At 41.7% G+C, this 13,134-nt stretch overlaps 1 protein-coding gene across 13 annotated transcripts in view; it reads right to left on the bottom strand.

Moving 5' to 3' along the window:
* The window catches only part of WDPCP (WD repeat containing planar cell polarity effector), a 149,999-nt gene that overhangs the window by 54,425 nt on the left and 82,440 nt on the right, over window positions 1-13,134 (bottom strand). For all 13 annotated transcript variants that reach the window (XM_063391596.1, XM_063391594.1, XM_063391595.1 and 10 more), the window contains one exon: window positions 11,274-11,397. In XM_063391596.1, coding sequence (XP_063247666.1) covers window positions 11,274-11,397 — 124 coding nt within the window. The remainder of the gene's footprint in view (window positions 1-11,273; window positions 11,398-13,134) is intronic.

The raw sequence follows: 13,134 nt of genomic DNA, 5'->3' as shown, positions 1-13,134 counted from the left end.
TATATTAGCTCAATATTTTCTAAAGCTGGCTGCCTAAAGATGAATATCTACTTACAGAATCATGGTGCAGGGCCAAATGTTGAATCACTTGCTGAGTTATGGGTCCATTAGAATATATTTACCTTTTCCATCTGTGTTTATCAATAGCCAAATTATTTATATATAATAAAATAATGCAGCGGTAATGCTCATAAAATTCCCCCATGTAACATCTCCATTGCAGCAAATAGAGCCACAGAAGAGACAGATAAGATATTGTCTGGAACTTGGTATGAATTTTGGCACATTTTTGAGGGAGCAAATGGAAAACTAGTGAGCCTGATGTGCTTTTTCTGCACAGCATCATTTCCAGAACACAAAATCTAGGGACAGCCTTTTGCTGAGACTGAAGGCACTGCTGGCCTAATCCCGTACCATTAGCTAGGAGAGAATGTTACAACAGGACCAGCACACGGTGATACTTCCCTAAGGAGTCTCCTAGACTCCAACAATTTCTGGCTCAGGGATTTGCTGAGCCAGAGGTGGTTTCCAGGCTGGTGTTCCTCAGTGAATTCCTCTTCTCTGAACCTTGCCTTTGAACTCACACACAATTTTATCATCCACAGCATCCTGTGGTAAGGAGGTTCATATTTTAATTATACATTATGGGAAGAATCACTGTATTTTGAAACGGCCACATGTTAGCTTTGCTTGATGACCTCTATTTTTGGTATTAGAAGAAGCAGTGAGCAGTCATTTACTGTGCTCTTTCTCCCTAGCACTCACAATTTAATAGATCTCTATCTCTGCTGCCTCCTCTTTAGGTCAAGGAGTTTTAGTCTATTTAGCCTTTCCTTTCACTAAAGCTGTTTCATGCCTTTAATCATCCTGGCCACCCTTCCTAAACCTTTTTGAGTTCTACTATATCCTTTTACAGATTATGGGATACCAAAACTACACACAAAATTCAGGTGAACTGAAGCTCACTGTTTGCTTGTCTAGTCCTTTTCTAAGAATTTCTAAGCAATGTGCTTTTTGTACTTCTGCTGAGCACTGAACTGACTATTTTACAGCTGTAGAGTTACAGGACCAAATTCTTCTTCCAGAATAATGTTGAGCTCAGATTGCATCAGGTTACACATGAAGACTGGAGTCACACACAACTGTCTACAAAGCTCTGCACTTTGAATTTATTTACATTTAATTCTGTCTTCAATTTTGACACTATGTCACTGCGTCCTGTGAAGCCCTTTTGCTGTTCTTCACAGCAGGTCCTATCTTTACCAGTGTTAATAATTTAGTGTCATCAGCAAATGCTGGCAGCTCACTATCTGCTCCTTTGCCAGGTTACTTGTAAGTATAGATCTGCTGTACTTATAATTTCTGTTGGTGACCTCCATGACAACTGACCATTTCCTCTTACACTGTTTCTTACCTCTTAATTAATTACTTATCTATGAAAGGGAAGCTTTCCCCTAATCCTGTGGCAGCTTAGTTTCTTTAAGACATATTGGTGGGAGACCTTCCAGAAAGGTCTTCAGTGGTCAAACTTTCATCAGGAGCAGCTGGATAGCCATTACTCACATGATTGCTGACATCAAAGAATTTGGAGTTTTGAGGTATGACTTGCCTTTACAGAAATCCTGCTGATTCTCCTCCAACACGTTAGTTGTCTGTATGTTCACACATTTTTAAAATATAGTTTCTACTAATTTCACTGGTACAGAGGCTGGACTTGACAGGGCATAGTTCTCCAAGGTCTCTCCAGACTGTTTTGAAAACTGACTTAATATTTTCCATGTTTCTGTCCTCAGGTGCTAAGGTAATTCTAAATGTGAGGTTACACGCCACAGTGTGTATTTCAGATGTTTTATCTTTCACTATCTTTAGAAATTCCGAATTAATTTTATCTAGTGTTGGTCATACAATACTATTTATCTATCTCTAGTTGATACTTCAGCACTTAGCAGTATGAACCAAGAAATATCCCCATTCTCTCCTGTCTTGGCCAACTAGTCAAAAGGAGGTTTTTAAAGAGTTCTGCATGCCTGTCTGCTTTTTGAATCTTTTTGTAAACCTTTCTTGATATATATTTTTTTTTAGTCCATGTGCCTCATTCTATTACAGAAACTATCTGAGCATCTAAGATCTTCCTGTTAACTGGCCAGTAATAATGTGATACAGGAGCTAGACATTTACAGTGCAAATCATTCCATTTATCTTCAAACAGCTTACCTTTACATGGCTAATTTAAGCTAATTAGGTAGGCTCCTTTTGTAGTTAATTGATAGGGATAGGCACTGACGTTTGACTCTTCACGCTTATCTGATATCTCTCCCTTCAATGGGATTACTCATCCTCTGGGTGCCCATGTCTTTATCCTAACTACAGAGGAAGCCCAGATGAGCATTCAGGACACACAAATTCTGCATTATTAAGGCATGAGAGGTGCACTCCCCAAGACAGTTATTGGACAAATATCTATTATTGATTTATTTCTGTATTTTCCTTTTGGTGTCCCTTCCTTTGCAGGCTCGTGGGTTCTGAAGAACCAGATCTGCATTTGACGGCAGAAAGCCTAGGGCTGCCTGTTCAGTTAGCTCTTCCTGCAGGGCACTGGATGGAAATGGGAGAAAAGTCAGCAAAAAGGCTGAGGAAGTGAGAGAAAACTCTGATCTGATGAGCTGAGAATGAGCTATTCACAACAGAATATTGCCAGATGGTCCACATACAGTAAAGGGAAGTGTAATTGTCTCAGAAAGACTTTGAGAATCAATGGAGTAAAAGTGTCTAGGTAAAGAGATGAGATATGAATTGATCCAGAAAGACTTCAAAGAAAAAAATAAATCTTAAATTTAGTTCTTGGTCAGGACCTCAAATTAGAGATTTTTGAGTGTCACTCTGAAAGAAGATGCTATTAGTGACTAGGTGGAGTAGCTGGAGAGGGAGAAACTGATGACCTGGGAAGGCTGAGGCTGACCTTCAACAGCTGCTCAAGGATGGAGATATGTCGCTAAGAACTAATTTTCGAGGGGTTTGTCCATGAATATGATGTATCTGCATTGTTTTTGCACTCAGTGTATGCCCAAAGCCCTTAAGATTTCAGGGAAATTGCACAGCTGGTACAGCAGGAAAAAGCCACCTTACGAGGGCAGATTATCAGTTACACAACACAACAGTGGTCTCCATGTGGGCTCAGCTTCTGAAAGTAGCAATATCAAAGTCAGATTAACCAGCATGTGGGAATAGATTTGGCACAAACAACATCAGTCCAGTGTAGCTATTTCGTGTTCCTTTTTCTAGTGCAGTCCCATGGGTGGGGACGTGGCAGAGAACTGAATGGCTCCTGGCACTCTGGGCCACCAAACTGCATCTGCTGCTGGCTGTGCAAAGTGGCTCCAGATGACAGCAGCTCTGGGACTGCTCTAAGTGTGTGTAAGGGGCCATTCTTCCATCCTCCAAGCAATGTCTCTCCCGTTAGGTTGAGTAACAAATCTTGCCCAAATCTCTTGACAGCGATTTGTCGTGGTTTATCTTCATGGCATTTTGTTCTCCAGCAATCATGTCACGCAATTCGTTGTCCCCCCATCCCAATGTTTTGCTCATTATTTCTTATATTGTAATCATTGCGAGAGAATGAAATCCTTGAGTCATTCCTGTAGCATCAAAGTATCTGACTGAAATTGAAAACTGTGCTGGAGCTGGTTTAAGAAAAGAAATCATTAACAACATAGGACTGAAGCAAAGACAGTCTAAACTTTTCATGAGATCTTTACCCTCTTTAACTGCAAAAATAACCTAGTTCCATTAAATAGGTGCCTTTATTTCTTGTTTCTAAAACAGGTCAAGAAGCATGACCAGGGGAATCTGTTCATGTGTAGTTCATCACAGCAACATAAATTCTCATTTATCAGTGCAGAGGTAATATGAAAACCTTTGGTTTTGATCTTTTTTCAAAAGATGACAAAAAATGACTCTTGAAAGTCCCCTCCAGAAGGTGCTACTTTAGTGAAAATGCTACTACTGAACTTACTCCCATAGATGAATTCTGTTCCTGTGGCCACCATAGAGAACCTCACTGCCATCAATGATCATTTTATCTGAAGGCATAATTTAATGCTTAATAGGTTACCTTATGAATATAAAAGACATTCTTAGTCCTCAACCATGTAATCACTAATGTTTGTACATATTTTGTGACACGCTATGTACCAATATAATTATAGATTCTACTTCTAGGGTGCTCTTAAAAAGGATCATAAAAGCCCTTTGCTCACTCTGTCTCTCAGTTCCATGCAGCTGGCAGCAGATGGGATTGAGAGCTATTCCTATGGAGCTGAGGCTTTTTTTTTTTCACCTTTGATTTAGGGTCCTATTTGGGATGGAAATTCTCACAGTGAATATCTACTTTGGAGATTGCAGTGTAGTGATATGGGAACCTGCTTACCAAGGGGGTAGTTAGTACTGCATTAGTGATGCCCCTGCAGGGCAGAAGAGCTTTATTTTAGCTTTTCAAAGGCTGTCTTGGAGTTAAGTGATAACTGTCTATGTCCAGGCATCATGTCTTGTAGTATAGAACTCCTGAATAGTGAAGGGATTCATAAAGATCAGTGGTGGCTGGAAGCAGGTCTCCCCTGATGCTAATGACCACTTACCTTCTCATCTTCTTTAGGAGTGTTTATTTACAAAGGAACCCTATCAAGTCCTGTGTGCAAAGTCATATCACTTGATGAATGTTCTGGCCAAAATGAAGATAATTTTTTGCATTTACCCCGTAGCATCTTACACAGAACACTGCAAAGAGTTTAAACACTTCTGAAATTTCTGAAGGAGTGAAAACAGCAAAAGTAAAAAACATGGTGTAGGTTCTCATTTTTGGATTCATACAAAAGAGAATCCTTCATGAATCCATCCAAAATTCTACCAATGAATGTGATCAGAGTTGCCCTTTTCTCTTGAAAGATGAAAAAGCACTATGCTACTGTTTACAGGAAAGCTTTGCTTTGTAGGTAAACATATTTGTACTATGGGGAAAAACCTCACCAAATTACATTCTCTTAATGAAATTATCAGATTGGAAGGTGCAATCTTTGTATTTTTCCATGTAGGAAAAAAAAAAAAAACAATCCTTAAACTGGGTGTTCACACACACAAAACCAGAATTACACAGGAGAAAAGGGCACAGCAGAACCGCAGGGCTGCGGCTGCATCTTAATCCTGCAACTCCTGCACTGCATTTCAGGCTTTGCCTTCAAAAAATGGAACACAGCAGAGCAGGCGTGCCTTTGTGCCTGCGTGCCCGTGTCAAACAAACAAGATAATTTCATGCATTAGAAAACACGACAAGTGCAATTTACGAATGCTTGATCAGAGCGAAGCAAAGCCGTGAGTCAGCGGCGCCGCAGCGAACGCGTGAAAAACTCTTCCATCCCATCCCGTGTTCCTGGCAGAGGCAGGAGGTGGTGCAGCCACTCCCCTGTCACACAAACACTCACAGGGCAAAAGGGAGGGGGCAGGGAGCTCACAGCTCCCCAATAAATCCACCTCTGCTCAACATTTTGCATAATGATATAATGCGTTACATTATTACAAGCAGTGACATCATAATAAAATGCCGGAGTGCTACTGCAGTGGCAAGGGAACACCTCAGACACATTTCTGTACTTGTAATTCCATTCCTGTATTTTTAAATTACAGATAAGGATTTAGAGTGAAAATAATTATTCGTTCCATAAATACTGTTGTAATGGATCCCTGGCATATAATTAAGAGGCCTTTAATTTTAATTTTGTATACTGAATGCTTGGGTTTGGAGGTATTCCATATTTTACATTCAGGGCTTATACCTGCAAAGCTCTAAGCTTCTATTTTAGTGGAAGCTGAAGATGATGTGTGGTTTGCAAATTTAAGAACTTAGCTTCTTTTAATGAGGGATACAAATAATATGGCTGAGTCCAATACATTGCAAAGAATTTTCCCTTCCTTCTAATTGTGATTTGTTTCAATTGCGCTGTCAGTGTTCTTTGCCCACCTCAGCTTGAATGGAGCGTCTTCTTTCTAAAGTGTCCTCATGCCTAAAGAGGGAGTCTGCCATCACAGCATTCAGCATTTTCTAGAAACTGACTTCACTGATGGTAGAAAAATAGATAGCCTATAATCTCCCTGATGATGTGACAAAGGATGTCCCCAGTGATTTGCAACTGAACATACAACCTTTTGGCCTACAGTAAAGAGTAAAATCACTGGCACGTGATTTTTACTAGGTGAGGATAGCCTTTCTGAAAAGGTAACTGCATTTCTCAGTTCTAGTAAATACAGACACTCATGTCTTCAAAAGTACAACAATAAATGGCACTTCTTTGGCAGACTCGGCAGGCAGGTCAAAGACTGTCTCAGCATGTAGAATGAATTAATATTTCTCTCCTGTGAGTTGGTCCTTCTAAAAAGGCTTAAGGCAGATTGGTGGGGTATTCAAAGGAAAGCTGGAGAGGGGGGTGAAAACTTTTGTTTATATGAACACTTTTCAGATTCAGATCTCGAAACATGGAAGCGTTTTAATGTTTTAATCTTGTAGGAAAGGCTCTGCCCTTCCCTGTCCACCTCTGATGTGTCTGATCTCCTTTACAGCCCACCACACAGCCCCTGAGCTGTCTTTCCACTTTTGGCTCTGCCCTTCTTGCAGGACAGTGTACATTCCCACAACTGCCTTCAGGCCCTTGTCTTTCACTCATGCTCCCAATCCCACTTCCCTGACTCTTCCTACCAAACCTCTGAGTTCTTCTCCTTAGTTCCTTAACTTCTAGGTTTAACTTCTCAGAATCTGCTGCTTGCCCTTTCTGAAGCCCAAATGAACTGCAGAAGGCCCTACTCTATGCCAAGAAATACTTTTTGAAAATCAACCACAATTTTACTGTAAATTTATTTCTAATTTTAGATAACTTAGAAAGCACTAGGCTTCCTCTACATCTTGCTGCAGTAGGGTACAAAATTACTACTTTGCTTTTGTCTCCTCACTCTCACAAGAGAGTAACAAATGCCATCTAATGCTGCATACAGTCTCAGTTTACAGGGCTTCTGCACCCAAGTCCTCTGGTTTGGCCATGCAGACACATCTTTTGTCATGGAAAAAAATCACTCTGAAGAGATACATCAGCTATTTGTGACTAGCCTGCAAGTACTCAGTGCTAAATGAAAAAGGATAAAAAAGTGAATAAATCAAATAACAGAATCACAGAAACATCAAATACCCTGAATTGGAAGGGACCCATGAGGATTATCAAAATCCAACTCCTGGCCCTGCACAGGTGAGCTCCAAGAATCACATCCTGAGCCTGCAAGCACTGTCCAAACACTGCTTGAGCTCTGTCATGCTTGGTGCTGTGACCACTGCCCGGGGGAGCCTGTTCTAGTGTACAGCCACCCTCTGGGTGAAAATCCTCTTCCTAATATTCAACCTAACCGTCTCCCAGCACAGCTTCAGGCCTTTCCCTCGGGTCCTGTCACTGGTCACCAGAGTGAAGAGCTCAGTGCCTGCCTCTCCACTTCTCCTCATGAGAATGCTGACCACAAAGAGATCTTCCCTCGCTTTCCTCTTCTCCAGGCTGAACAAACCAAGTGACCCACCTGTCTGCCAGGGTACTGCTTGCCATGACCCAGGATCCCCAGGTCCCTTTCCCTGGCCCTGCTCTCCAGCCCCTCATTCCCCAGTCTGTACATCCAGGGCTGCGCCATCCCAGGTGCAGAATTTGGCACTTGCCCTTGTTAAAATTCTGTGGTTGGTGATTGCCCAGCTCTCTAATTCATCAAGGTCTCTCTGCAGCATCTCCCTGCCTTGGAGGGAGTCAGCAGCTCCTGCCAGTTGTGAATTGTCTGTGAGCTGGCTCTGTGTCCCTCCCAGTCCTGCATCCAGGCCCTTTATGGAGATGTTGAAGAGCACAGGGCCGAGGACAGAGCCCTGCAGAGCCCCAGCAGTGACAGGTCCCCAGTCTGATGTCATTCACTGAACCCCTCTGTGCCCCAGCCGTGAGCTCACCCACCACAGGATGTGTTTATCCAGCTGGGGGAGGGACATTTTGTCCAGAAGGATCCCGTGAGAGACAGTGTCAAAGCTTTACTGAAATCCAGAAAGGTGACATGCACTGGCTTCCCTTGATCAGCTGGGTGGAAATCGGGTTTGATAAGCAGGACTTGAAGCTGTGCTGGCCTTGACCAGTGGCCGTCTTGTCCTTCAGGTGCTTTTCAATACCTCCCTCAATAATCTTCTCCATAATTTACAGTCACTGAGGTGAGTCTGACAGGCCCGCAGTTTCCAGGGTCATTCTTCTTGCCCTTCCTGAAAACTAGGACAATGTTTGCCAGCTTCTGTGACATCTCCAGATTCCCAAGACAATTCAAAAATCATGGAGACACACCTCACAATGACATCAGCCAGCTCTTGGAGTGTTCTCAGATGAATCCCATCTGGCCCCATGGATGCATGGGGTCCAGCTGGAGCACTGGGAATGGTCCCCAGGGCTCAGTTCAGCACACTGAGACCCCCTTACCCCATCACTGATGCTGAAGACAGAGACAAAGACAGCATTAAACATCTCTGCTTTATGGCCCTGTTTGTGAGGTGACCATCCTCATCCTGTTATTTCTGCACTATTTTTTTATTTTAATGTATTTTTAAAACCCTATTTTTTTTGGTCTCCCACAGTTCTGGGCAGCTTCAACTCCAGCTGAGCTTTGGCCACACTATTTTTCTCCCTGCAGTGGCAAACAGCAACTCTGTACTCCTTCCATGTCACCTGACCTTGCTTTCCCTGACAAACAGGTAGTGAGAGGCACTCCTCAATTTCAGTGTCCTCATGGGCATAACATGGTGACCTGAGAAGGCAGGAGCATGATTCCATTCTCACTTTTCCTCCTGTTCTGAACCCACAGCTGTAAATCAGGCCTTGCTAGCCTGACACAGACAGATACAAGAGAAGCAGCTGCAACTTTCATGTGCCTGAATTAGTGGGCACTGTGCCTCCCATGATCCTCCTAGACATTGCATCATGCCTGGATGGCATTCACTCATCCAGAACCATGGTCTACCATTCCCCAACAAATCTGTAGTTCTCTCTGCTTAGCCTACATTTAAATCATTCTAGTCACTTAAGAAAACATCTAAAAGGAAATAAACACCAATTAAGGCACAGCCACTTTAATGCAATAATGACCAGCTCTGAACATCATTTCCTTGCTTTCTATCAGATAAATCTCCCATATTTGAACATTTAATTTTGTACTTAGATTATGTCTTCTGAGATAAGCCCTGAGCATTACCATCTGTTCTGCAGCAATCACATGATCCTATCACTTTGATTCGCTTGAACACAAATCCCTTTGAAAACAGGAAAACAGCAAAATAACACGTTTGTTCCAAAACCCTCCACAACTGTAGATTGTTCAAGGGCTGCTTTACAGTGGGAGGCACAAGACATGAGGAGGCTCTGGTGCACACCTCCTGCCGTGCCCCACGCTGCCCAGGCAGCATTCTAACACTGAAGGTTCTTGTTTTAGGAGGATTGAGTCAGTGTTTCAGCTGCAGCCTCAAGGGCTGGCAGCCTAGCCAGGGCCCCATGCCTCTGCATGCCTGCTAGCACTTGGAAGCAAACCCTGAGTCAGAGGGAATCCACCTTTCTCTTGCAGATGTGAGAGCGCTGGAGTTACACCTCTCAGCAATCTCTGAGGCATTTTCCCTGCACCTCTCCTCTGCAGGCAGCTGGCCCATGGCCACAACAAGTTGGCCACTGCCACAGCAGCATCTTCCCTGCTGGTTTCTAGGAGGAAGGCAATAACAGAGTTTGTACCCACTGTTGTGGCCATGAGTGTTAAGAAAACTCCAGCGAAAGACCGGTGTGCGTTATGCAAATATTGGATCATTTTTTCAACAAGGGATGATTTCCCCACTGGAAATGGACCTGTTCAGCAGAAAGATGATCCTCCTCAGACTCAAAATGTAGAAGACAATACAGAATACTTTCCTTCTAGATTTGAAAAAAAAAAAAGCACATTCTGTGCTGTCAAAGTAACTTGCTTTGGCTACACAGGTAATGTATATACAACCTGGGTGAATCACTGCAAAAAGGTGCATTGTAATCTTCTCACTATGTCCATCCACTTCCTTCTCAACAAGGTGTTACAGACATTGTACCATTCAGAAGGTAATTTCTCCTTACTTTCCTCCACTGGATAATTCTCAAAGGGAATGTCTCAGCTATATTTCTGAACAGGTTGAACTGCCACATGTCAATATTTATAACGGGCTGAAAAAATACAACAATAAACCAATGTACCATAAACCCTTGCTGAATTTGTTATTATTTCTCTTGCAATGCCAGAGCAGTTTCCCTGTGAAGACAAGGTAAGGAAGTTAGGGCTGTTCAGCCTGGAGAAGAGAGGATTGTGTGGAGACCCCATTGAAACCTTCCAGTATCTGAAGGGGCCTACAAGGAAGACAGAGGGACTCTGTCAAGAACTGCAGTGGTAGGACAAGTAGCAATGGCTACAAACTGAAAGAAGGGAAATTCAGGTTGGATATACGGAAGAAATTCTTCACTGTGAAGGTGGTGAGGCACTGGCACAGGTTGCCCAGAGAAGTTGTGAATGCCCTGTCTCTGGAAATGTTCAAAGCCAGGCTGGATGGGGCTTGGGACAACCTGGTCTAGCAGAAGGTGTCCCTGCCCATGGTGGTTGTAACCATGGTCCCTTCCAACCCAAACCATTCTATCATTCTATATAATTCCCAGACAAATTCAACATTGCATTTTCTCCTCTTACTTTAATGGCACTGAAAATTACTGGAACGTAAATTTATATATGAGAATTTTAAAGGTGAGGATAAGAAAATGTTCAGGTTTCAGTGGTGCAAAGACAAAAATGTTCTGGACCATGCAGCATGCTTTTGTATTCCAGCATCTTTTTAAACTCTGTGTTTTCTCCAAGTTTGTAAGTTCTTTCTATAACTAACCTGCAAGCACTTGGTGAACATCAGTCTCTCAGAATCACATTATCTTTTTTTTTCTATCAAGCTAAATGGGAAAGGGTGATTCATTTTAAGTGTATTGATGACAGAAGAGCTCTGAATAGCACTTTATCTGCATTACTGTATTTGAAAGGAACAAAGTGCAAGTTAAACAAACATTAACAATGAATGCATTTTTTTCAGGGGTGGTCCTTTTGGAAAACGTTAACCACATTAAAGGAGTTACTTATTGAAATACGCAATTAATTTTAAGTTGATAAAAGTTGAGACTGCCACTCACCTGAGCAGGTGGTGGAAGAACCTTCTTGCATATCTGCTGATGGGGTCCCTGTACTCCAGCACAGTCCTGTCCAAGAGAGGCCTTGTCGGAGCATAAAAGGTTCCAAGGCTTGCCTCAAGCTGTGCTGTGGAATTCAAACACAGCAGCAATGAAACAAGTGAATTAGTTTCAATTACAACAGGTTGCTCATGTTTGCAGTCAGTCAAATTCCTCAAACAGTGATGAAATGTGATGTTGTTGTAGGACAGATGAAATTAAAATATGACAGATTGTACAAACACCAAGTGCATATAAACTTTGGCTTGGAGGCACAGCTGACAATGACTTTGAGCAACAAAAGCCATCAAAAGGATAAAGAAGTCTATAACACATCAAGTTCTCACCAGCAGCCTACAACTAAAAGTGACTCATGAGACTAATACAGTGTGAACAAGATTGTCCAGGAGAGATCAGCTCTCAATTAGCTCAAATCGTCTTTGTCCTCTTAGGCAAACAACAAGGGAGTTCAGCATTTCAGGGATTATTGTGTTAGGTCAGCAGGTAACACAACCCTCTTTGTGATGGCCTTGAGGTCTGAGGAACCTCCTTCGGCCCACAGTTCTTTAAAAATTTTAAATAAAAGGGTCTACAAACCCTAAGGGTTTGACAGCACATAGTGGTGGGAAACAGGATAACCTCCCTTGTAATCAATAAAATAAAGCCCTTTTGTTACACAAGTTCTCTCTCCTTTAAATACTTTCAGACAGCTAAACTCCATAGCTCAAGCTCTTTGGCAGTTTTCTACACATTTTTAATACAAAATTATAAACAATACAAGTAAACATACAGTATACTTATGTGTCCCACGTGCTTAGCTGAAAGGAAATTAAATAATCAATAATATTTATGCTCTTTGACTTTTGCTTGAGAGTTAACAATGTAGTACAAGGCATTATAGGCAGAAAAGGGAGAATTTGCTATATATGTATTTGCTGTATATTTATGTTGCTCTACAAGCAAAATATAATCTATTGTCTCATTAAGCAGACAGAATCTCATTGACTTGCCATTATTAATGTTTGTTTGAACTGGGCATTTCTGTATTTAGTGATAATGGTTCTTTACTCCCAAGCATAGTTACATTTGATTTTATTAGGCTTGATAGCAGTAAATGTGCTAATAGTACTGTGTTAGTTACACAGGCAAACAGTTAGTAAATTAGTTTTGCGTTATCTCCAATCTAGATAGTAAGATAAGTCGAACTTTAAAGGTATTTTCTTTCAAAGCAGCAGTCAATTTAGATTAAAATAGAAAAAGAAGCCATACTCTCTTGCCATTGCTCTTTTCTTGACAGCATGTTTTGTACTTCTGAAATATTTCAGCCGACATGGAATATGAGTAACTACTAGCACAGTTATACATTCATTAAATAGCTCAGCTTGATGTTGAAGGCAGGATAAAGATCTCAAAGATAACTGCCCCATCACTATAAATAAAAGGGTCCCACTGGGTTTTGTTAATAAAAAAGAAAACAAATTACCATGCCAAATTTGTTAGATTTAGATAGAATAACTCCTGGAAGGAATAAAATTCCTTCTGCTGTAAACAGTGTTAGGGAACTGCATGGGGGAAACACACAGACATCTGTTTATAATGTACATATTTTTAGAAGAGTATCATAGCCAGCCCTTTTCACAGGTCCTTTTCAAAGCATGTCTTATTTAGAGTCTATTTGTTGTGTTTGCAACACAGAGATTTTTTTAAATCAGATCCCACAAAATGGGATAGCTGACAGCTTGGCAGCAATGTGGGACACCTTGGAGTTTTTCTATCATCAAACACACCAGAATCCTAAGTATTCTCTCTTCCCACAAAAGATGCC

Source organism: Prinia subflava, chromosome 2, assembly GCF_021018805.1.
Source record: "Prinia subflava isolate CZ2003 ecotype Zambia chromosome 2, Cam_Psub_1.2, whole genome shotgun sequence".
Lineage (NCBI taxonomy): Eukaryota > Metazoa > Chordata > Aves > Passeriformes > Cisticolidae > Prinia > Prinia subflava.
Note: the sequence above shows the minus strand (reverse complement) of the source record. Positions and strands in the feature narration are given on the sequence as shown.